Below are 22,937 nucleotides of genomic sequence, written 5' to 3'. Positions count from 1 at the left end.
GTACCAAGCGATTGGAGCATCACTAATTCAGCCTTCAAATAGACAGTGTGAGAGACTATTTTGAAGTCTGCTGAAGGAACACAATAACAACAACACCCACAGGTTGCAGCTCTTTATTTTGGTCAGAGTGACCATCGCTCCAGAATCACGAATATCGGGAATGTTTTGTCCGAGCCTGTGGCTAGACCCCGGAATGTGAATGTTGTGTGTGTGTGTGTATGTATTTGTGTGTGTATGTGTGTGTGTGTGTATGTATTTGTGTGTGTGTGTGTGTGTGTGTGTGTGTGTGTGTGTGTGTGTGTATGTGTGTGTATGTATTTGTGTGTGTATGTGTGTGTGTGTGTATGTATTTGTGTGTGTATGTGTGTGTGTGTGTGTATGTATTTGTGTGTGTGTGTGTGTGTGTGTGTGTGTGTGTATGTGTGTGTGTGTATGTATTTGTGTGTGTATATGTGTGTGTGTATGTGTGTGTGTATGTATTTGTGTGTGTATGTATTTGTGTGTGTATGTGTGTGTGTGTATGTATTTGTGTGTGTGTGTGTGTATTTGTGTGTGTATATGTGTGTATGTGTGTATGTATTTGTGTGTGTGTATGTGTGTGTGTGTGTGTGCTCCTGTTGTTTCATAGTCCACCACATACACCAGAGGAGTGTAATGAAAGTGAAGATGCCATCCTAGACATGCCATGCCTTAGCGTGTCCCCTGTCATTCTGACAATAGCACAAAGTAAAGCATGTTTTGGAGTGCACCACTTATGTCACCGATATCGTTAAGTTCAAGGTAAGTCGTTATATCTTTCTCATTTAAATGAAGAAAAAACGATGTAATAAAGAAAATAAATATACTGAAAGAAGAAAAGAGAAATAGTGTATCTAATCAATGCCAAGGAGTAGAAATTATAAAGACTGTATCTTATCCACTAGGTAGAACAGAATGTTAGTCTTTCTTTACCAACAGGTGTGGAATCTACATCTCACACAACTGTCACCTAAACATACACCTCAGGGTTAGAGGGGGATTTCTATTTCAATTGTGGAATTCACAGATTCGACTTGAATTCTACGGAAGGCTATTACTTAATACATGGCTTCATGACACAAGCGGCGACGGAGGCCTCCTTGTACTTTTGCATCCCAGTTTTATAGAGTTAAGGCAATGTCTGATTCATCCGTAGACTGAAAGTCATAAGTGAATAAACATGATGTCATCTTCTGTTGTTGTCTTTGCAAAGGTCATAAGTAGAGATTTCATGTCCAGTTTACACCAGTGGCATGCCAATCCGTCTGGTGACAAAACATTAACGTTCTGAATTTTTTCTCTCTCTCTCTCTCTCTCTCTCTGTATGTAGAGATACTTGAGATTATAGTGGAGTTGGCTTGTGTGTGGCCAATGACCGTCCTGGCCATACATTCTAGGTTAACTTCTGAATGACCCTCCTGGTCATTTTAGCAGGAGGTACCATGGAGTGTGGGGGCATTAAGAGTCATTAACACCTCCTGACTTAGTCTTTACAAGGGGAGTGGTGTGTGTGTGTGTGTGTGTGTGTGTGTGTGTGTGTGTGTCCTTACTGTAAACAATATGTGCAAGACCATCAACAACAATGTATGACCAAAAAACCAAAACGTCTGTGTGAAGATCTCTCAATTTGTACAACAGATAGTTCCGGCCACGCAATATGATTGGTTGAGAGGTGTTTGAAGCCATGACAACCACAACCACAGCATGCAAACTTAGTGTACATCAGGGAAAAGGGAGTCCTCCTGTACGCATGCCAAGTGGCAGTACTCACCATCCATAGTGTCCTCACAATGCTGATTGAGGTTCTCATAGGAGTCCCAGCGGATTAGAGCATCTTGGGTATTGTAGTCCACTGAGACAGTGGGCCCATTCTCCAAGTGGTCCATCCCTGGGGAAGAAAACACATACAGAGGGGTCAAAGAAGATGTCAAATGTCTTACTTCAGGTGACTTGTTTCTGTCGAAGAATTACCAAAACATACAGCACTTTACCATGGGCCAAAGCCATACCCATACAATAGGAGGTAGTGTCTGTCATCTTAAACACATTTCTGTTTCTGAATGAGCTTTCATTTGCTTGGAGAAAATGGCTGCCAACAAGAGGAGTAGGTATGCTTACCATTGATTTTTTCTGGCCCAAAAGAAAAGACAAACTCCACCTTTCCAAAATCTGGGAATCTGTCATCTGGTTTGAGGATGAGAGAAGAGAATAAAATGTGTCCATGTTTAAAACAATGACGGGAGATTGGAAAATAGGTTTGACAGATATTGTATGCATTATGCTGGAAATGTACGTTTTTTTGGACATTTAGGAATATCTTCTTTACCCTTGAAGGTCTCATCGAGCTCATTCTTCCCAAAGACGAGTCCCAAGTCGTGCACAGCGCATGTATGGAACTGCACCCGGAATATCACATCCCGCTGTGGGCTTCGGAAGCGCTTGTGGTAACACTTCAGCTGCAGAGGACAGGAAGATAGATCCCGTCTTTAAAGAGTTTGTTTCTGGTTTCTGGGACACTGAATCCCAAAAAGAGACAATGTCAGGGCTTTCATAGATTTCACGTTTCTCAAGTCACAAAGTTTACCTCGGAAACCTTCATTGACTTTGTTACTTTCACAGTGTTCAGATCACTAGGACAACTGAAAACGTGTGAAAGCATTTGAAGGTGGAATTGATTTAGCTTGGAGTTTTGCCATTTAGAGACTATTCCATTTGTTCCATTGTACTGGGCAAACTAAATCAAGCACAGACATATGTTTTTGATCCAGATCTGACATACAGTACAGTGTCACTGTGAAATACCAGCTGATAACATTGCAGCTTGATTCACAGTACAATCCTGTTTCAGGGCATTTGTCAGTGTGCTAGAGAAAACAGTTTTGTTTTAATATAAAGCTCTGTAAATGTATGGCCTGCCTTCCCAAACAAGAACAGTATTATCCAGACCATTGCTATTCACACAAGAGCCATGTAAAGCCTTGTAAACCCAAACACTACAAAGGAAACTCTTCACTCGATCCCCCACTGTGCTTCACCCTGGCTAGGGGTTGGCCAGATCTTTTACAAGGATCTCACATTTACAGGTACTCAAGGAATATTTAGCCCAAATGACACACTGCACACAAACTATGGCTGAACTGGGGAACTAGGGAACTGGGGAACTGTGGAACTAGGGAACTGGAGAACTGGGGAACTAGGGAACTGGGGAACTAGGGAACTGGAGAACTGGGGAACTAGGGAACTAGGGAACTGGAGAACTGGGGAACTAGGGAACTGGAGAACTGGGGAACTTGGGAACTGGAGAACTGGGGAACTAGGGAACTGGAGTGAATGTACTGAGCAACTTTCAGGGTGTATATGCCTGAAGAACACCTCCACTGGACTGGACTAATTTAGCCTCATAATAACCCTGATAGGATATGGGTCAGGTTCATTTAGCCTCATAATAACCCTGATAGGATATGGGTCAGGTTCATTTAGCCTCATAATAACCCTGATAGGATATGGGTCAGGTTCATTTAGCCTCATAATAACCCTGATAGGATATGGGTCAGGTTAATTTAGCCTCATAATAACCCTGATAGGATATGGGTCAGGTTAATTTAGCCTCATAATAACCAGGATAGGATATGGGTCAGGTTCATTTAGCCTCATAATAACCCTGATAGGATATGGGTCAGGTTCATTTAGCCTCATAATAACCCTGATAGGATATGGGTCATGTTAATTTAGCCTCATAATAACCCTGATAGGATATGGGTCAGGTTCATTTAGCCTCATAATAACCCTGAGAAGATATGGGTCATGTTAATTTAGCCTCATAATAACCCTGATAGGATATGGGTCAGGTTCATTTAGCCTTATAATAACCCTGATAGGATATGGGTCAGGTTCATTTAGCCTCATAATAACCCTGATAGGATATGGGTCAGGTTCATTTAGCCTCATAATAACCCTGATAGGATATGGGTCATGTTAATTTAGCCTCATAATAACCCTGATAGGATATGGGTCAGGTTCTTTTAGCCTCATAATAACCCTGATAGGATATGGGTCAGGTTCATTTAGCCTCATAATAACCCTGAGAAGATATGGGTCATGTTAATTTAGCCTCATAATAACCCTGATAGGATATGGGTCAGGTTCATTTAGCCTCATAATAACCCTGATAGGATATGGGTCAGGTTCATTTAGCCTCATAATAACCCTGATAGGATATGGGTCAGGTTCATTTAGCCTCATAATAACCCTGAGAAGATATGGGTCAGGTTCATTTAGCCTCATAATAACCCTGAGAAGATATGGGTCAGGTTCATTTAGCCTCATAATAACCCTGATAGGATATGGGTCAGGTTCATTTAGCCTCATAATAACCCTGATAGGATATGGGTCAGGTTCATTTAGCCTCAAAATAACCCTGATAGGATATGGGTCAGGTTCATTTAGCCTCATAATAACCCTGATAGGATATGGGTCATGTTAATTTAGCCTCATAATAACCCTGATAGGATATGGGTCAGGTTCATTTAGCCTCAAAATAACCCTGATAGGATATGGGTCAGGTTCATTTAGCCTCATAATAACCCTGAGAAGATATGGGTCAGGTTCATTTAGCCTCATAATAACCCTGATAGGATATGGGTCAGGTTCATTTAGCCTCATAATAACCCTGAGAAGATATGGGTCATGTTAATTTAGCCTCATAATAACCCTGATAGGATATGGGTCAGGTTCATTTAGCCTCATAATAACCCTGATAGGATATGGGTCAGGTTCATTTAGCCTCATAATAACCCTGATAGGATATGGGTCAGGTTCATTTAGCCTCATAATAACCCTGAGAAGATATGGGTCAGGTTCATTTAGCCTCATAATAACCCTGAGAAGATATGGGTCAGGTTCATTTAGCCTCATAATAACCCTGATAGGATATGGGTCAGGTTCATTTAGCCTCAAAATAACCCTGATAGGATATGGGTCAGGTTCATTTAGCCTCATAATAACCCTGATAGGATATGGATCATGTTAATTTAGCCTCATAATAACCCTGATAGGATATGGGTCAGGTTCATTTAGCCTCATAATAACCCTGAGAAGATATGGGTCATGTTAATTTAGCCTCATAATAACCCTGATAGGATATGGGTCAGGTTCATTTAGCCTTATAATAACCCTGATAGGATATGGGTCAGGTTCATTTAGCCTCATAATAACCCTGATAGGATATGGGTCAGGTTCATTTAGCCTCATAATAACCCTGATAGGATATGGGTCATGTTAATTTAGCCTCATAATAACCCTGATAGGATATGGGTCAGGTTCTTTTAGCCTCATAATAACCCTGATAGGATATGGGTCAGGTTCATTTAGCCTCATAATAACCCTGAGAAGATATGGGTCATGTTAATTTAGCCTCATAATAACCCTGATAGGATATGGGTCAGGTTCATTTAGCCTCATAATAACCCTGATAGGATATGGGTCAGGTTCATTTAGCCTCATAATAACCCTGATAGGATATGGGTCAGGTTCATTTAGCCTCATAATAACCCTGAGAAGATATGGGTCAGGTTCATTTAGCCTCATAATAACCCTGAGAAGATATGGGTCAGGTTCATTTAGCCTCATAATAACCCTGATAGGATATGGGTCAGGTTCATTTAGCCTCATAATAACCCTGATAGGATATGGGTCAGGTTCATTTAGCCTCAAAATAACCCTGATAGGATATGGGTCAGGTTCATTTAGCCTCATAATAACCCTGATAGGATATGGGTCATGTTAATTTAGCCTCATAATAACCCTGATAGGATATGGGTCAGGTTCATTTAGCCTCAAAATAACCCTGATAGGATATGGGTCAGGTTCATTTAGCCTCATAATAACCCTGAGAAGATATGGGTCAGGTTCATTTAGCCTCATAATAACCCTGATAGGATATGGGTCAGGTTCATTTAGCCTCATAATAACCCTGAGAAGATATGGGTCATGTTAATTTAGCCTCATAATAACCCTGATAGGATATGGGTCAGGTTCATTTAGCCTCATAATAACCCTGATAGGATATGGGTCAGGTTCATTTAGCCTCATAATAACCCTGATAGGATATGGGTCAGGTTCATTTAGCCTCATAATAACCCTGAGAGGATATGGGTCAGGTTCATTTAGCCTCATAATAACCCTGAGAAGATATGGGTCAGGTTCATTTAGCCCTCATAATAACCCTGATAGGATATGGGTCAGGTTCATTTAGCCTCAAAATAACCCTGATAGGATATGGGTCAGGTTCATTTAGCCTCATAATAACCCTGATAGGATATGGATCATGTTAATTTAGCCTCATAATAACCCTGATAGGATATGGGTCAGGTTCATTTAGCCTCAAAATAACCCTGATAGGATATGGGTCAGGTTCATTTAGCCTCATAATAACCCTGAGAAGATATGGGTCAGGTTCATTTAGCCTCATAATAACCCTGATAGGATATGGGTCAGGTTCATTTAGCCTCAAAATAACCCTGATAGGATATGGGTCAGGTTCATTTAGCTCCATAACCCTGATAGGATATGGGTCAGGTTCATTAGGCAGCAAATGGAAACAGCAGGGCTAGTCTAATCAGAAACACCCATTTTCAGTTGCAAAACATTTAAAAACCCTTTCCGTTGCATGCCCTAACGCATGTCAATGATTCATTAACTTATTTTCAGACATTGTTGGCTGCAGACAGCCTCTGTTCGCTATGGCATAATATGTTGCTTTGGTGTAAACGTCACACAGGTCTAGACTGGTTAAACCAAGCTGAACGCTGCGCTCAACCTTGGTGAAGTGAAACAATGATGAGCACAGCGTTCAGTCTGGTTAAATGTCCTCAGCACATGACGGAAATGGTTCACTTCCATGGACCAGCCTTCCTCAGCTGGGATTAAGCCATTGGGTTGAAGGAACTAAAAAAAGAGCAGGATTTTATTTGCAGAGACAGAAGCAAAACAAACAACTCTAGATGAGGAATGAGAGGAAACTGGGTCAAATGGCCTGCGGCTGGTGTGTGGCTTCATGGGTTATGTATTCCTCCCACTGGGGTTCTGGGGGGGGGGGGTGGGGAGGGGGGGGGGTGGGGGGGGTACAATGCTAGCCTAGTTTGAGGAAAAGCAGAAGAAAAACACACAATGACAAACTGATTCAGAATGTCCTTCAATATCAAATATGCTAGATTATAAAGGCAAAAAAAAAACATGTTGACAGCGTTTATATGTTGTAAACAGAAAACAAAATGCTTGAAATCCTCCCCTGTGACTACAGCTAAATGAAAGTCAAGAAGTAGAGCGGAACAGTTTTTAAAGACAATGTTATATTATTGGGGGAGGGGGAAGTTGACGCTCATTCACTGCATTTCTATACAATTAAAAGAAAACTCTAAAATGCTATTTGGAAAACAGCTAAAACAAGCAACAAGCTTTATTCAGTCGGGTCTACAAACACATAGCCTATTAGCTATGCAATTAGCCGCTACACATTAACTCAGCACCGGGATTAAAAACTAGAATTCAATACATACAGAGGGATGTGTTGGCAGAAAAAGTATTTTATCAACAAAAGGTAAACAAATATGTTTTGCTTTACATAACTTTTTTGTTTGTTTGTTGTTGTTGCAGTTTTACAGTTTTCCTGTAATTCTACACATTTTGTCATGGGATTGGGGAGACATTTTTGCCATTTTAAAAGCACATTTCCTGCAAATCCGACACATTTTGCCATGACCTATGCCATGTGAATATGATATCTGAGTGAGAGTGACGAACAAAATCAATGGGGGTCCCCTGGAGGTCAGGGCCCGTGGGCACGTGCCCTGCGTGCCCGGTTGGTAATTCGTCCATGATTATTACAAGTTTAGATAGCTGGCTAGACTAACTAGGCTAATTTACCAACGTAACATTTTTAACTGACATGACCCACTGGGCACAGACATCAGTTCAACATCTAGTTTGGATTTACATTTGGTCGAGTTCACCATGTCATTGGATTTAGAATAAAAAAAATAATAATAATGAAATTCCCTTATGTTGATGACTTTACGCAAACCCAATCAGTTTTCCACATTCATTCAACGTCATCACATTGATTTAGTTGTTGTTGAAATGACGTAAAACAACGTTCATTCAACCAGTTTTTGCACAGTGGGAGGCTAATTGAGTAACTGTCAGTGACATATGACAAGATGAAAACTATTGCAACCAAGTTCTGAAATTGCACCGAAATTCCTATTCTAACTGTCAACAGTAAGTTGAGTCCTTGACTGAGTTCTGAAAAAAAGCTGTCATCAAGGCAAAGGGTGGCTATTTGAAGAATCTCAAACATAAAATGTAATTTGATTTGTTTTATGTTTGATGTCTTCACTATTATTCTACAATGTAGAAAATAGTAAAAATAAAGGAAAACCCTGGAATGAGTAGGTGTGTCCAAACTTTTGACTGGTACTGTATATATCTTTCTTCATTATTATATATTTTTTTGAGAGAGGTCCGGCCTCAGTGTTTTCATATGTAGCTACAGGCCTGCTGCTACAGTGTCTGTTTGGGGCCAAACGGTATTGCCTTCGGGTAAGAACTGCTTTTAAATTGCCTTGGCAGAAATGATGTCACCATTGTACACGCAAATCAATCAGTGGCTGATAGACTAGCCAGCTGAAGCTATACGTCTCTGTGTCCGTGCTGAAGACCGTGGAGAATGGACAATAAAGTATTCGTCTTCTTCTTGTCTTAAAACTCTAATAAAAACTCTAATATGTCCAGCATGCTCTTGAAGAGGACGTCATTCTGACATGCTAGCTTATAGCCTGCATATCGTGTGCTAATGAGGGTACTTAAACTGAGGTATAGGGCACATGCCAACTGTCCTCTAGTTTTTACTGCCCTGCTGTTTTATTAATGGGGACTATTAAAGTCTTAAGGATAAACATACTGTATTTGGACACAATGTATTTGGACTCAAAAGTTGCTAAATTAAATTGCATTCCCTCTTAACGACAGAGGTCAATCCACTATCTCCTCATTTTGAGGGGGCATAATACTTTACTATACTCCACACTCCCAAAGGCTATGTACAGTACATGCCATACTTCTCCATGTCACTCAGGGAGGAGCTGGTGGTCCTTACCAGAATGTCCCCCTTCAGCAGCAGGCCAGGCTCAATGGTGATGCAGACACTGGTCTGGCTGTCTCCCTGGACATTACTGGAAACACACACAGAGCATTGTGAACACACCACACCATCACGCTATAAACCAACACACAAAACAAATCACCACTCCACACCAAACACAGAAACACAACACATGTTGTACTCGCTTGAACACACCACCGCTATACATCAAACCACATTGATATCATCACGCTGTAAACACACACACACACACACAGAGAGAGCACGGGTTACTGTTTTGAATGCACCACCACCCGACACCAAACACAGACGCACACCTCTTTTACACACACCGGTTAGCTAGACGTATGATCAGTGAAGTAGATGATTAGCTATTATGAAGACTTGATTGGTAAGACAGTGAGATGGTGCACTTGACCACTATGTTCTGGTTGAGGGTAATGTTCTGGCTGAGGGTAATGTTCTGGCTGAAGGTAATGTTCTGGCTGAGGGTAATGGTCTGGCTGAGGGTAATGGTCTGGCTGATGATAATGTTCTGGCTGAGGGTAATGGTCTGGCTGAGGGTAATATTCTGGCTGAGGGCAATGCTCTGGCTGAGGGTAATGTGTACCTACATGCATGTCTCAATGTGAGCCAGGGACCAAAGGAAAACTGGGTAATAGAGTGCATGTCAGAGAGGGGGATGAGGGAGAGACGGAGGGAGGGAGAGAGATGGAGCCTTGAGGGGGGAGCGGAGCACCCTGGGGAATATAGAGATCCAGGTTAGTGATTAAACACACAGCTTTAGTACAAACACAGGTACACACATACTGGGTATGCACATATGAGTGCGCGCACACACACACACACACAAGATTTAGATGGATATATGGATACTATGGAGACTTGATTGGTAAGACAGTGAGATAAATATACATACATACATGGAAATAAAAGTTTTAGCAATGCATAGACAAGGAAGGACGGAAGGAAGGAAGGTAGGAAGGAAGGAAGGAAGGAAGGAAGGAAGGAAGGAAGGAAGGAAGGAAGGAAGGAAGGAAGGAAGGAAGGGAGGGAGGGAGGGAGGAAGGAAGGAAGGAAGGAAGGAAGGAAGGAAGGAAGGAAGGAAGGAAGGAAGGAAGGAAGGAAGGAAGGAAGGAAGGAAGGAAGGAAGGAAGGAAGGAAGGAAGGAAGGAAGGAAGGAAGGAAGGAAGGAAGGAAGGAAGGAAGGAAGGAAGGAAGGAAGGAAGGAAGGAAGGAAGGAAGGAAGGAGGGAAAGTGGAGGAGACCACGTTATGGGTACCACCTGGGGTGCCATGATTTGTCCTGCCATCTGTGGGCATGCCCTCCTGTGTGCTCAAACAACTGCTTAAAGCTGTATAATCAATCACTACCTGCCCGGGCCTGGGAAGCTGTAGGGGTCCTTCAGCAAGGCCCTGGGGTGTCCACACACATCCCTGTCTACTTATTTCACTGGCTCCTCCAGTTACTAATAACACTACTACTGATCGTAACACCAGGCTGGAACATCTGAGGCTGGGGAACAAGAGCCTGGGGCAGGGGAACGAGAGAATGGGGCACAAAAGACTGGGGAACTAGAGACTGGGGAACTAGAGACTGGGGAACTAGAGACTGGGAAACTAGAGACTGGGGAACTAGAGACTGGGGAACTAGAGACTGGGGAACTAGAGACTGGGAAACTAGAGACTGGGGAACTAGAGACTGGGGAACTAGAGACTGGGGAACTAGAGACTGGGGAACTAGAGACTGGGGAACTAGAGACTGGGGAACTAGAGACTAGGGAACTAGAGACTGGGGAACTAGAGACTGGGGCACAAGAGACTGGGGAACTAGAGACTGGGGAACTAGAGACTGGGGAACTAGAGACTGGGGAACTAGAGAATGGGGCACAAGAGACTGGGGAACTAGAGACTGGGGAACTAGAGACTGGGGAACTAGAGACTGGGGAACTAGAGACTGGGGAACTAGAGACTGGGGAACTAGAGACTAGGGAACTAGAGACTGGGGAACTAGAGACTGGGGAACTAGAGACTGGGGAACTAGAGACTGAGGAACTAGAGACTGGGGAACGAGTGGGGAACTAGAGACTAGGGAACTAGAGACTGGGGAACTAGAGACTGAGGAACTAGAGACTGGGGAACTAGAGACTGAGGAACTAGAGACTGGGGAACTAGAGACTAGGGAACTAGAGACTGGGGAACTAGAGACTGGGGAACTAGAGACTGGGGAACTAGAGACTGAGGAACTAGAGACTGGGGAACTAGAGACTAGGGAACTAGAGACTGGGGAACTAGAGACTGGGGAACTAGAGACTGGGGAACTAGAGACTGGGGAACTAGAGACTGGGGAACTAGAGACTGGGGAACTAGAGACTGGGGAACTAGAGACTGGGGAACTAGAGACTGGGGAACTAGAGACTGGGGAACTAGAGACTGGGGAACTAGAGACTGGGGAACTAGAGACTGGGGAACTAGAGACTGGGGCTGGGGAACTAGAGACTGGGGCTGGGGAACTAGAGACTGGGGAACTAGAGACTGGGAAACTAGAGACTGGGGAACTAGAGACTGGGGAACTAGAGACTGGGGAACTAGAGACTGGGGAACTAGAGACTGGGGAACTAGAGACTGGAGACTGGGGAACTAGAGACTGGGGAACTAGAGACTGGGGAACTAGAGACTGGGGAACTAGAGACTGGGGAACTAGAGACTGGGGAACTAGAGACTGGGGAACTAGAGACTGGGGAACTAGAGACTGGGGAACTAGAGACTGGGGAACTAGAGACTGGGGAACTAGAGACTGGGGAACTAGAGACTGGGGCTGGGGAACTAGAGACTGGGGCTGGGGAACTAGAGACTGGGGAACTAGAGACTGGGAAACTAGAGACTGGGGAACTAGAGACTGGGGAACTAGAGACTGGGGAACTAGAGAATATGGAACTAGAGACTGGGGAACTAGAGACTGGGGCACAAGAGACTGGGGAACTAGAGACTGGGGAACTAGAGACTGGGGAACTAGAGACTGGGGAACTAGAGACTGGGGAACTAGAGACTGGGGAACTAGAGACTGAGGAACTAGAGACTGGGGAACTAGAGACTGGGGAACTAGAGACTGGGGAACTAGAGACTGGGGAACTAGAGACTGGGGAACTAGAGACTGGGGAACTAGAGACTGGGGAACTAGAGACTGGGGAACTAGAGACTGGGGAACTAGAGACTGGGGAACTAGAGACTGGGGAACTAGAGACTGGGGCTGGGGAACTAGAGACTGGGGCTGGGGAACTAGAGACTGGGGAACTAGAGACTGTGTGTGTGTGTGTGTGTGTGTGTGTGTGTGTGTGTGTGTGTGTGTGTGTGTGTGTGTGTGTGTGTGTGTGTGTGTGTGTGTGTGTGTGTGTGTGTGTGTGTGTGTGGATGTGTTTAACTATAATTGTGGGGACCAGAAGTCACCACAAGAATAGTAAACCAAGAGAAATTTGACCAACTGGGGACATTTTGTTGGTCCCCACAAGGTCAAATGCTATTTCTAGGGGGTTTAGGGTTAAGGTTAGAATTAGTATCAGGGTTATAATTAGGTTTAGGGTTAGGAGATAGGGTTAGATTTAGGGTTAGGAGCTAGGGTTAGGTTTAGGTTTAGGTTTTTGGGTTAGGGTTAGGGATATGATTTTGAATGGGACTGAATTGTATGTCCCCACAAAGTTAGCTCCGCAAGACTGTGTGTGTGTGTGCTTACTAGATCCCAGATGTGTAGACTGGCTGCATGGCCTGGTAGATCTTGAGGAAAGGGCGACAACCTGAAAAGCCGTCACAGAACATTGAGTAAAAACAAGGTGTGTGTGTGTATTAAGTGTGCATGCGTGCATGTGTATGCACGTGTGTTTGTGTGTGCGCGTCAACTCTCACCTCCTTTGGACTCAAAGTTGGGGATGCCGTGCATGATGACGTGGTGAAGGAACAGGGGTTTGTTGTTGATCTTGATATGTCCAGAAAGAAGACCGCTGAAGTACTGTACATACCTGGAGGAGAGACAGGAGAGAGAGGAGAGACAGGAGAGAGAGAGAGAGAGAGAGAGAGAGAGAGAGAGAGAGAGAGAGAGAGAGAGAGAGAGAGAGAGAGAGAGAGAGAGAGAGAGAGAGAGAGAGAGAGAGAGAGAGAGAGAGAGAGAGAGAGAGAGAGAGAGAGAGAGGGGAGAGAGGGGGATAGAGAGAGAGAGAGAGAGAGAGAGAGAGAGAGAGAGAGAGAGAGAGAGAGAGAGAGAGAGAGAGAGAGAGAGAGAGAGAGAGAGAGATAGAGAGAGAGAGAGAGAGAGAGAGAGAGAGAGAGAGAGAGAGAGGGAGGGGGGAGAGAGAGAGGGGGAGAGAGGGGGATAGAGAGAGAGAGAGAGAGAGAGAGAGAGAGAGAGAGAGAGAGAGAGAGAGAGAGAGAGAGAGAGAGAGAGAGAACAGGATAGAGCGAACAGGAGAGAGCGAACAGGATTAAAAATTCAGAATGTTAATGTTTTGTCACCAGACGGATTGGCATGCCACTGGTGTAAACTGGACATGATATCTCTACTTATGACCTTTGCAAAGACAACAGCAGAAGATGACATCATGTTTATTCACTTATGACTTTCAGTCTACGGATGAATCAGACATTGCCTTAACTCTATAAAACTGGGATGCAAAAGTACAAGGAGGCCTCCGCCGCCGCTATAGAAAATGTCAACCAATTGAAAGAAAGACAAAGAGAGTGGTTTGGAGAGTAAGATGAACCTGAATCCAACTCTATTGGTCGAGTATCTCACTTCACTCTGGGGTCAAAGTCATAAAGAGACATGAAACAGGAAATGATAGTGGGGTTAAAGAGGAAGTAGAAGGGAAACTGACCTCTTCTGAGATGGCTGACCCACAGGAAGTACTTTGTCTTCATAGAACCTCTTCATGGCGAACCTGTCCAGGGCCTGGTCGGCACTAAACACAACAGAGACAAACATCTTGTCAGAACCTGTCCTCGCCCACATTTTACTGTAGTGTTTTTGCAGATTTACTGTATAGTATTCACTGTAGTGTTTTTGCAGACATGACTGTAGTATAATATAGTATTTTCTGTAGTGTTTTTGCAGACATGACTGTAGTATAATATAGTATTTTCTGAAGTGCTTTTGCAGACATGACTGTAGTATAATATAGTATTCACTGTAGTGTTTTGCGGACATGACTGTAGTATAATATAGTATTTTCTGAAGTGCTTTTGCAGACATGACTGTAGTATAATATAGTATTCACTGTAGTGTTTTGCGGACATGACTGTAGTATAATATAGTATTTTCTGTAGTGTTTTTGCAGACATGACTGTAGTAAACTATAGTATTCACAGTAGTGTTTTGCGGACATGACTGTAGTACATTGAAGTAACACCTGCCGTCTACATGGCACAACTACCAGAGTACGCCTACTGTTTAATGAGGGGAACATCTCAACCAGAACATAAGAAAAACAATAGATATGTTCAAACCTGTTTATGTAAATCAGTGGTTAACTCTTCTTTCTTTTCTACTATCACAAGAATAGTATTGTTTGTCACCGTTTTTTTGGACAACTTGTGAACTTGGTCAGCTGAATCTCTGTGAAAGCACTGTGGTATTTCAGAAAGCTATCTAGTGGAAGTAACATATCAAATAAGTAATTTGGTGTACTCGTTAATGTGTTATTTATCTTTGTTGTTCCCATGTTTTATAAGCTGAAATAGAAGATTCCAGAAATGTTCTCTCAAATTTTGTGAACAAATTTGTTTGCATCCCTGTTAGTGAGCATTTCTCTGTTGCCAAGACAATCCATCCACCTGACAGGTGTGGCATATGAAGAAGCTGATTAAAAAGCATGATCATTACACAAGTGCACCTTGTGCTGGGGACAACACAATGTCACAGATTTGAAGGAGCATGTAATTGGCATGCTGACGGCAGGAATGTCCACCAGAGCTGTTGCCAGATAATTGAATGTTCATTTCTCTACCATAATCAGCCTCCAACATCGTTTTAGATAATTTGCCAGTACATCCAACCGGCTTCAAAACCACAGACAACGTGTAACCACGCCAGCCAGGACCTCCACATCCGGCTTCTTCACCTGCGGGATCGTCTGAAACAAGCCACCCGGACAGCTGATGAAACTGTGGGTTTGCACAACCAAATAATTTCTGCACAAGCTGTCAGAAACAGTCTCAGGGAAGCTCATCTCCGTGCTCGTCGTCCTCACCAGGGTCTTGACCTGACTGCATTTTGACGTCGTAACCGAATTCAGTGGGCAAATGCTCACCTTCGATCGCCACTGGCATGCTGGAGAAGTGTGCTCTTCACAGATGAATCCCGGTTTCAACTGTACCAGGCAGATGGCGTGTCGGGTGTTGTGTGGGCGAGCGGTTTGCTGATGTCAACATTGTGAACATAGTACCCCATGGTGGCGGTGGGGTTATGGTATGGGCAAGCATAAGCTATGGACAAAGAACACAATTGCATTTTATCTATGGCAATTTGAATACACAGAGATACCGTGACGAGATCCTGAGGCCCATTGTCGTGCCATTCACATGCCGCCATCACCTCATGTTTCAGCATGATAATGCACGGCCCCATGTCGCAAGGATCTGTACACAATTCCTGGAAGCTGAAAATTTCCCAGTTCTTCCATGGCCTGCATACTCACCAGACATGTCACCCATTGAGCATGTTTGGGATGCTCTGGATCAACATGTACGACAGTATGTTCCAGTTCCTGCCAATATCCAGCAACTTTGCACTGAAGAGGAGTGGGACAGCATTCAATTAGGGTTGAGTGCCTTGCTCAAGGGCACATCGACAGATTTTTCACCTAGTCGGCTCGGTGAATTGAACCAGCGACCTTTCGGTTACTGGCCCAACGCTCTTAACAGCTAGGCTACCTGCCACCCCAGTGAATATTATAGTATACTACAGTAAAGTCCGCAAAAATATAAACATATTTATATAAATATAGTTATACTACAGTATTTACACCATAGTATACTATAGCATTTTTTTATGTGGGCGCAGCGCTCAGTCAAATATATAGACCTCTTCAAAGGACTCTATTTTGACTATGTTAAAAAACTGAGGCTATTGTTAAAAGAGACTGTGACCCCCCAATACATCCAATGGCCCAATACATCCAATGGCCCAATACATCCAATGGCCCCAATACATCCAATGGCCCAATACATCCAATGGCCCCAATACATCCAATGGCACCAATACATCCAATGACCCAACACTTACAATGGCCCCAATACATCCAATGGCCCAATACATCCAATGGCCCAATACATCCAATGGCCCCAATACATCCAATGGCACCAATACATCCAATGGCCCAATACATCCAATGACCCAACACTTACAATGGCCCCAATACATCCAATGGCCCAATACATCCAATGGCCCCAATACATCCAATGGCACCAATACATCCAATGGCCCCAATACATCCAATGGCCAAATACATCCAATGGCCCCAATACATCCAATGGCACCAATACATCCAATGGCCCAATACATCCAATGACCCAACACTTACAATGGCCCCAATACTTCCAATGGCCCCAATACATCCAATGGCCCAACACATCCAACGACACCAATACATTCAATGGCACAAATACATCCAATAGCACCAATACATTCAATGGCACCAATACATCCAATGGCCCCAATACTTCCAATGGCACCAATACATTCAATGGCCCCAATACATCAAATGGCTCCTATGGCAGATCGAAGAAAACCCCGAAAGCTGCTCCTCTTCGTGGACATTATCCTTTTAGTGAACTCACAGTGTTGTTTTGCTTTATCTGCCATTGACTTAATTAGGGCCTGCTTTGTTTAAAAAAAGCCTGAACACTGGTACACTGTGTACCATACACAGTTTTCACATGTTGGGTAGGGAGGGGCAATCTGATGATCAGTGGATAACATGAATCTTGTGACTCTTCATCTGTTTATTTGTTGACTGTCCTACTCTTCTCTACGGTTCTAAAGTTTACTTGATTCTCTCTCTCTCTCTCTCTCTCTCTCTCTCTCTCTCTCTCTCTCTCTCTCTCTCTCTCTCTCTCTCTCTCTCCCTCCCTCTCACTCTCCTCTCTCTCCCCCTTCTCTCTCACTCCCCTCTTTCTCCCTCTCACCTCTCTCTCCCTCTCCCTCCTCTCTCAATTCAATTCAATTCAATTCAATATAAGGGCTTTATTGGCATGGGAAACGTATGTTAACATTGCCAAAGCAAGTGAAGTAGATAGTAAACAAAAGTGAAATAAACAATAAATATTAACAGTAAACATTACACTCAGAAGTTTCAAAAGAATAAAGAAATTTCAAATGTCATATTATGTATATATACAGTGTTGTAACAATGTGCAAATAGTTGAAGTACAAATGGGAAAATAAATAAACATAAATATGGGTTGTATTTATAATGGTGTTTGTTCTTCACTGGTTGCCCTTTTCTTGTGGCAACAGGTCACAAATCTTGCAGCTGTGACGGCACACTGTGGTATTTCACCCAGTAGATAAGGGAGTTTCTCAAAATTGGGTTTGTTTTCAAATTCTTTGTGGATCGCTGTAATCTGAGGGAAATATGTAACTCTAATATGGGTCATACATTTGGCAGGAGGTTAGGAAGTGCAGCTCAGTTTCCACCTCATTTTGTGGGCAGTGTGCACATAGCCTGTCTTCTCTTGAGAGCCAGGTCTGCCTACGGCGGCCTTTCTCAATAGCAAGGCTATGCTCACTGAGTCTGTACATAGTCAAAGCTTTCCTTAAGTTTGGGTCCGTCACAGTGGTCAGGTATTCTGCTCTCTGTTTAGGGCCAAATAGCATTCTAGTTTGCTCTGTTTTTTTGTTTGTTCTTTCCAATGTGTCAATTAATTCTCTTTTTGTTTTCTCATGATTTGGTTGGGTCTAATTGTGTTGTTGTTGTTGTTGTTGTTGTTGTTGTTGTTGTTGTCTCTCACCAGTCTCTCAACCTTCTCTCTCTCTCTCTCTCACTCCCCTCTTTCTCTTTCTCCCCCTGTCTGTCTGTCTGTCTGTCTGTCTCATGTGTTGTGCTGTTAAGTGTCATGATGTATGTGTTTACCTGGCTGATATGTTGCTGTAATGCATGTATGCTGCCACCACCACTCCTGTTCGCCCTCGGTTCCCCTGCAGAGACAACATCAAACAAGGATTACCAATCAGGAAGTATTGCTTTCACATATTGGTCAATCAGAAGATTTCTATCAGGAAGGAAAGGATGGCCTGAGAATGCTGTCTACTGTCTCTGAGCAGCATAAACAGTACAAAGGGTCTGATACTGTAGGTAAATGACAGCAGCATTGTTTCTCAATATGCTTGAGATGGCTTTAATAATAATATGCCATTTAGCAGACGCTTTTATCCAAAGCGTCTTACAGTCATGTGTGCATACATTTTTACGTATGGGTGGTCCCCGGGGATCGAACCCACTACCCTGGCGTTACAAGCGCCGTGCTCTACCAGCTGAGCTACAGAGGACCACAGTACTTTAGTTAGCACAGTACAGTATCACACAGTATCTCACCTTGTTGTGTATCACCACCACATTGTGACTGTCCGCACTCAGCCAGGTGTCCATGGCCTTACATATGCTGCAGATCTTATCCAGGGCAGGAGCGTGGTGGTCGGGCCAGCCAAAGTCCAACACCTTTGGGTTGAGTTGGTTGATGTCACAGCGTTTCTCGCTGAGGTTGAAGAGCTGAAAGAGCAACGTGTTTTAATCATATATTTCCTTTTTATTGTATTTCTTTCTACTGAGAGAAAAAAACGCCAGAGGGTAAGCTGATCCTAGATCAGTGTCTACAGGGGCAACTTCAGGATAACACTGATCTCCAGTCAGTTTTGTGTTTTCCCCCTTAAAGGTAAAGCCTACGAATTGGTAGGGTGAGCTGATCCTAGATCAGTGGGGTGGCCCTCACCAGGTAGTTGTCTTGGTGTTTGGAGCGCAGCATGGAAGCCACCTCGCGGAGGTTTGCGGAGTAGCTGTTCTCATCCACAGAGCTGGGGAAGGAGACTGAGATGATCCTCTCAGTGATGTAGACCAGGTCCAACTCATAGTTCTCTTCCAGAGCCTGCAGCAGACTCACACTCCTGGAGGACGGAGGGAGGAAACGGAACGTTTTACACTTTCCATGACAATAAAGCTTTGTGAATTAAAATAATTAAATTGTGAGAGTGAGGACGGTAGGGAGATCTTCAATCACATGTTGACGATAGTTGACTACTTTTATTTAGTTTATTGCATTGCTTTGGCAACACTGGATAGTCCCTTTCATGCCAATAAAACATATGTTGAATTTGAAATGGAGAGAGAGCGAGAGAGAGAGAGAGAGAGAGAGAGAGAGAGAGAGAGAGAGAGAGAGAGAGAGAGAGAGAGAGAGAGAGAGAGAGAGAGAGAGAGAGAGAGAGAGAGAGAGAGAGAGAGAGAGAGAGAGAGAGAGAGAGAGAGAGACATCAGAGTGACCCCATGCCATATCATGGTAGGACAGATGTAAAGTGATTGAATCCAGCACCTTCCAAAAGCATTATCTGTAAAACCCACTATCTGCAACTGACTGAATACTGGCCAGAGTCTTTGCTAAATCCCATTTCTTGAGGACAGGATACCACTAAATTAATGTGGGGTCACGGTAGCTTCCAAACTCCAGCTGCTGTCCAGTACATTAAACACGCACACACACACACACACACACACACACACACACACACACACACACACACACATACACACACACACACACACACACACCATTCAGTACATTAAACACACACACACACACACACACAGACACACACACCATTCAGTACATTAAACACACACACACAGAGACAAACACACCATTCAGTACATTACACCCACACACACACAGAGACACACACACCATTCAGTACATTACACCCACACACACACAGAGACACACACAGAGACACACACACCATTCAGGACATTAAATCCACACTGCACGTTTCATTTGGATCCACTCTGACAAAAAGAGAGTGGAGAGAGATTGATTAGATGGATGAAAATATGAGTGTACGCCTCGACAGACCAAACAAAACATTTTGGTGACTTGATAGGAATAAGTCGGGGCAGAGCAGAGAGAGAGAGAGAGAGAGAGAGACCACATGACCTTTCACAATCTGGTGTGTCTGGACCGTAATCAGGAGTGAGTCTAAAACAGACTGGGAGAGCGTATGACTCAGGGAGAGTGTCTACTAGGAATATTTCCCACGTGTCAACTCTGGAGCGCCGACTTGGAGGATATTGCTCATGTGTCTGCAACGGGGAAATACACTGGCTTTACAGTGCCAACATGCAGTACATCTGGCGCTATGAGAAAGTTACCGTTTTTGCCCATTGCTTACACACTAAAACCGAATGCTTAGACCAAAGCCTCAATACCTAAACTCCTTGTAGCATACCTTAAACACAGTGTAACCATAGCTTAAACACAACGTCAACTTTGCACTTTGTTTGCAATTCTGTAACACACTTATTGCGAAACACTACACACGTTTTCTTACATTAGACACTTTGTTCAAAAACGAAATCACCCGTTATCATTGGGAAAAACACTCTGTTCAAAATGCAAAACTCATCTGGCAATTGTATGCACTTACATACACACCTGAAAACGGAGCGGCAGGTAGCCTAGTGGGTAAGAGCGTTGTGCGAGTAACCGAAAGGTCACTGGTTCTAATCCCCGAGCCGACTAGGTGAAAAATCTGTCGATGTGCCCTTAAGCAAGGCACTTAACCCTAATTGCTCCTGTAAGTCGCTCTGGATAAGAGCGTCTGCTAAATGACGTAAATGTAAAACACTTGCACAGAACACCAATCAGTCTGAGCCTTAGCACTAGAAATAGGCCTCAGGTAAGCCCTTTTTAGAACTTTGCAAGCGTGGAGGCAATGAGAGTCAGAGTAAGAGGAGGACAAAGAGAGAGAGGAGTCGGATGTGGAAGAGGACGAGGACCAGTGCGGAGACGTATATCAGATGACATCAGGGCTACTCTGGTGGACCATGTGATAAATCATGGCCTGTCCATGAGGGAGGCTGGGCAAAGAGTCCACCCTAACCTCAGTCGCTACACAGTAGCATCGATAATAAGGACATTCCGACTGGAGAACAGGTATATCTTCAAGTTTCTACTCCAGACTGTATCTACTGTATGTGTCACACGATTCTGTATCATATTACAGTATTACTGTACTAACTATACTATACAAAAATGGGTAGTGCTGTGAAGTACTGTATGTGTAAAGGAATACCATTGTGATGTTGCAGTACTGTGTACAGTTTGAAAGTACAGTATGTGAAAAATAACCCAACCAATTACATCTTGTGGTGTCATTTTCTACAAAATGGTTGGACGACCTCCTCAAGGTGGAAGGGAACGGCTCTTCACTCAACAACAAGAGCTTGCCATCATTGAAATGGTGCGAGAAAATAATGCAATCCGACTTTGTGAGTTGCAACAACGCATAATTGCAAATGGAAATGAATTCAACAATATCAACAGGGTCAGCATTTCTACACTAAGTCGCATCCTACAGAAACATAACTTCAGAATGAAGCAGCTGTACAGGGTGCCATTTGAGAGGAACAGTGTCAGGGTCAAGGATCTGCGCCATGATTATGTGCAGGTATGTGTCACTTTACTTTACATACTCCTGAGTGGCGCAGTGGTCTAAGGTGCCACTAGATCCTGGTTCGAATTCAGGCTCTGTCGCAGCCGGCCGCGACCGGGAGACTCATGGGCGGCGCACAATTGGCCCAGCGTCGTCCAGGGTAGGGGAGGGAATGGCCGGCAGGGATGTAGCTCAGTTGATAGAGCATGGCGTTTGCAACGCCAGGGTTGTGGGTTCGATTCCCACGGGGGGCCAGTATAAAAAAAATATGTATTCACTAACTGTAAGTCGCTCTGGATAAGAGTGTTTGCTAAATGACTGAAATGTAAATGTAAATACTATTGTCACGATCGCTTACAGACGGGTCAGACCAAGGCGCAGCGTGATATGCGTACATGTTTATTTTAATGAATAAACAACTGACAAAACAATAAACAAACGAAACGTGATGTCCAAGGTAGAACACAAAACATACCTTACACGGAACAAGATCCCACAACTAACTAGTGCCAAAAGGCTGCCTAAGTATGGTCCCCAATCAGAGACAACGAGCGACAGCTGCCTCTGATTGGGAACCACACCGGCCAAAAAAACAATACACTTCCTTCTTTTCTCTCTCTCCTTCTCTTATTATGTGCCTCATCCAGTCTCTTCTCTTACCTTCTTTCAGTCCTTATCTCCCTCTCTCTCTCCCTCTCCCTTCCCTATCTCCCTCTCCCTTCCCTATCTCCCTCTCCCTTCCCTATCTCCCTCTCCCTTCCCTATCTCCCTCTCCCTTCCCTATCTCCTCACTACTCTCATAGAGGGTATACAACTGATAGAACTGAGGTTTGGTTCTCCGCCAGACACCAGCACGCACTGGGCGCCAATCTGCTTCTCATCAGCGCTGCCATAGACCTACGGGCCATAACTACAGCCTTCTGTCACTTTATCAGCCCAGCGCATATCTCTCCAAGCTCAATTACGCAGCTGCACTGATCGCATTTACGTATTTAAACAAACATAGCAGGTGAAACATATCCCCCTCTATCGCTGATAACCAATTCATGACGCAAGTCCCATTTAGCATGTTATA

The 22,937-nt window shown here is 43.9% G+C and overlaps 1 protein-coding gene across 6 annotated transcripts in view; it reads right to left on the bottom strand.

Moving 5' to 3' along the window:
* The window catches only part of LOC121536473 (tensin-1-like), a 318,940-nt gene that overhangs the window by 66,873 nt on the left and 229,130 nt on the right, over window positions 1-22,937 (bottom strand). For all 6 annotated transcript variants that reach the window (XM_045206739.1, XM_045206740.1, XM_045206741.1 and 3 more), the window contains 10 exons: window positions 19,153-19,324; window positions 18,759-18,932; window positions 18,297-18,361; window positions 14,043-14,126; window positions 13,078-13,190; window positions 12,908-12,968; window positions 9,173-9,248; window positions 2,345-2,474; window positions 2,137-2,202; window positions 1,790-1,906 (listed from right to left, as the gene is read on the bottom strand). In XM_045206739.1, the coding sequence (XP_045062674.1) occupies window positions 1,790-1,906; window positions 2,137-2,202; window positions 2,345-2,474; window positions 9,173-9,248; window positions 12,908-12,968; window positions 13,078-13,190; window positions 14,043-14,126; window positions 18,297-18,361; window positions 18,759-18,932; window positions 19,153-19,324 (1,058 nt within the window). The remainder of the gene's footprint in view (window positions 1-1,789; window positions 1,907-2,136; window positions 2,203-2,344; window positions 2,475-9,172; window positions 9,249-12,907; window positions 12,969-13,077; window positions 13,191-14,042; window positions 14,127-18,296; window positions 18,362-18,758; window positions 18,933-19,152; window positions 19,325-22,937) is intronic.

The sequence above is a fragment of the Coregonus clupeaformis genome, chromosome 23 (genome assembly GCF_020615455.1).
Source record: "Coregonus clupeaformis isolate EN_2021a chromosome 23, ASM2061545v1, whole genome shotgun sequence".
NCBI lineage: Eukaryota > Metazoa > Chordata > Actinopteri > Salmoniformes > Salmonidae > Coregonus > Coregonus clupeaformis.
Note: the sequence above shows the minus strand (reverse complement) of the source record. Positions and strands in the feature narration are given on the sequence as shown.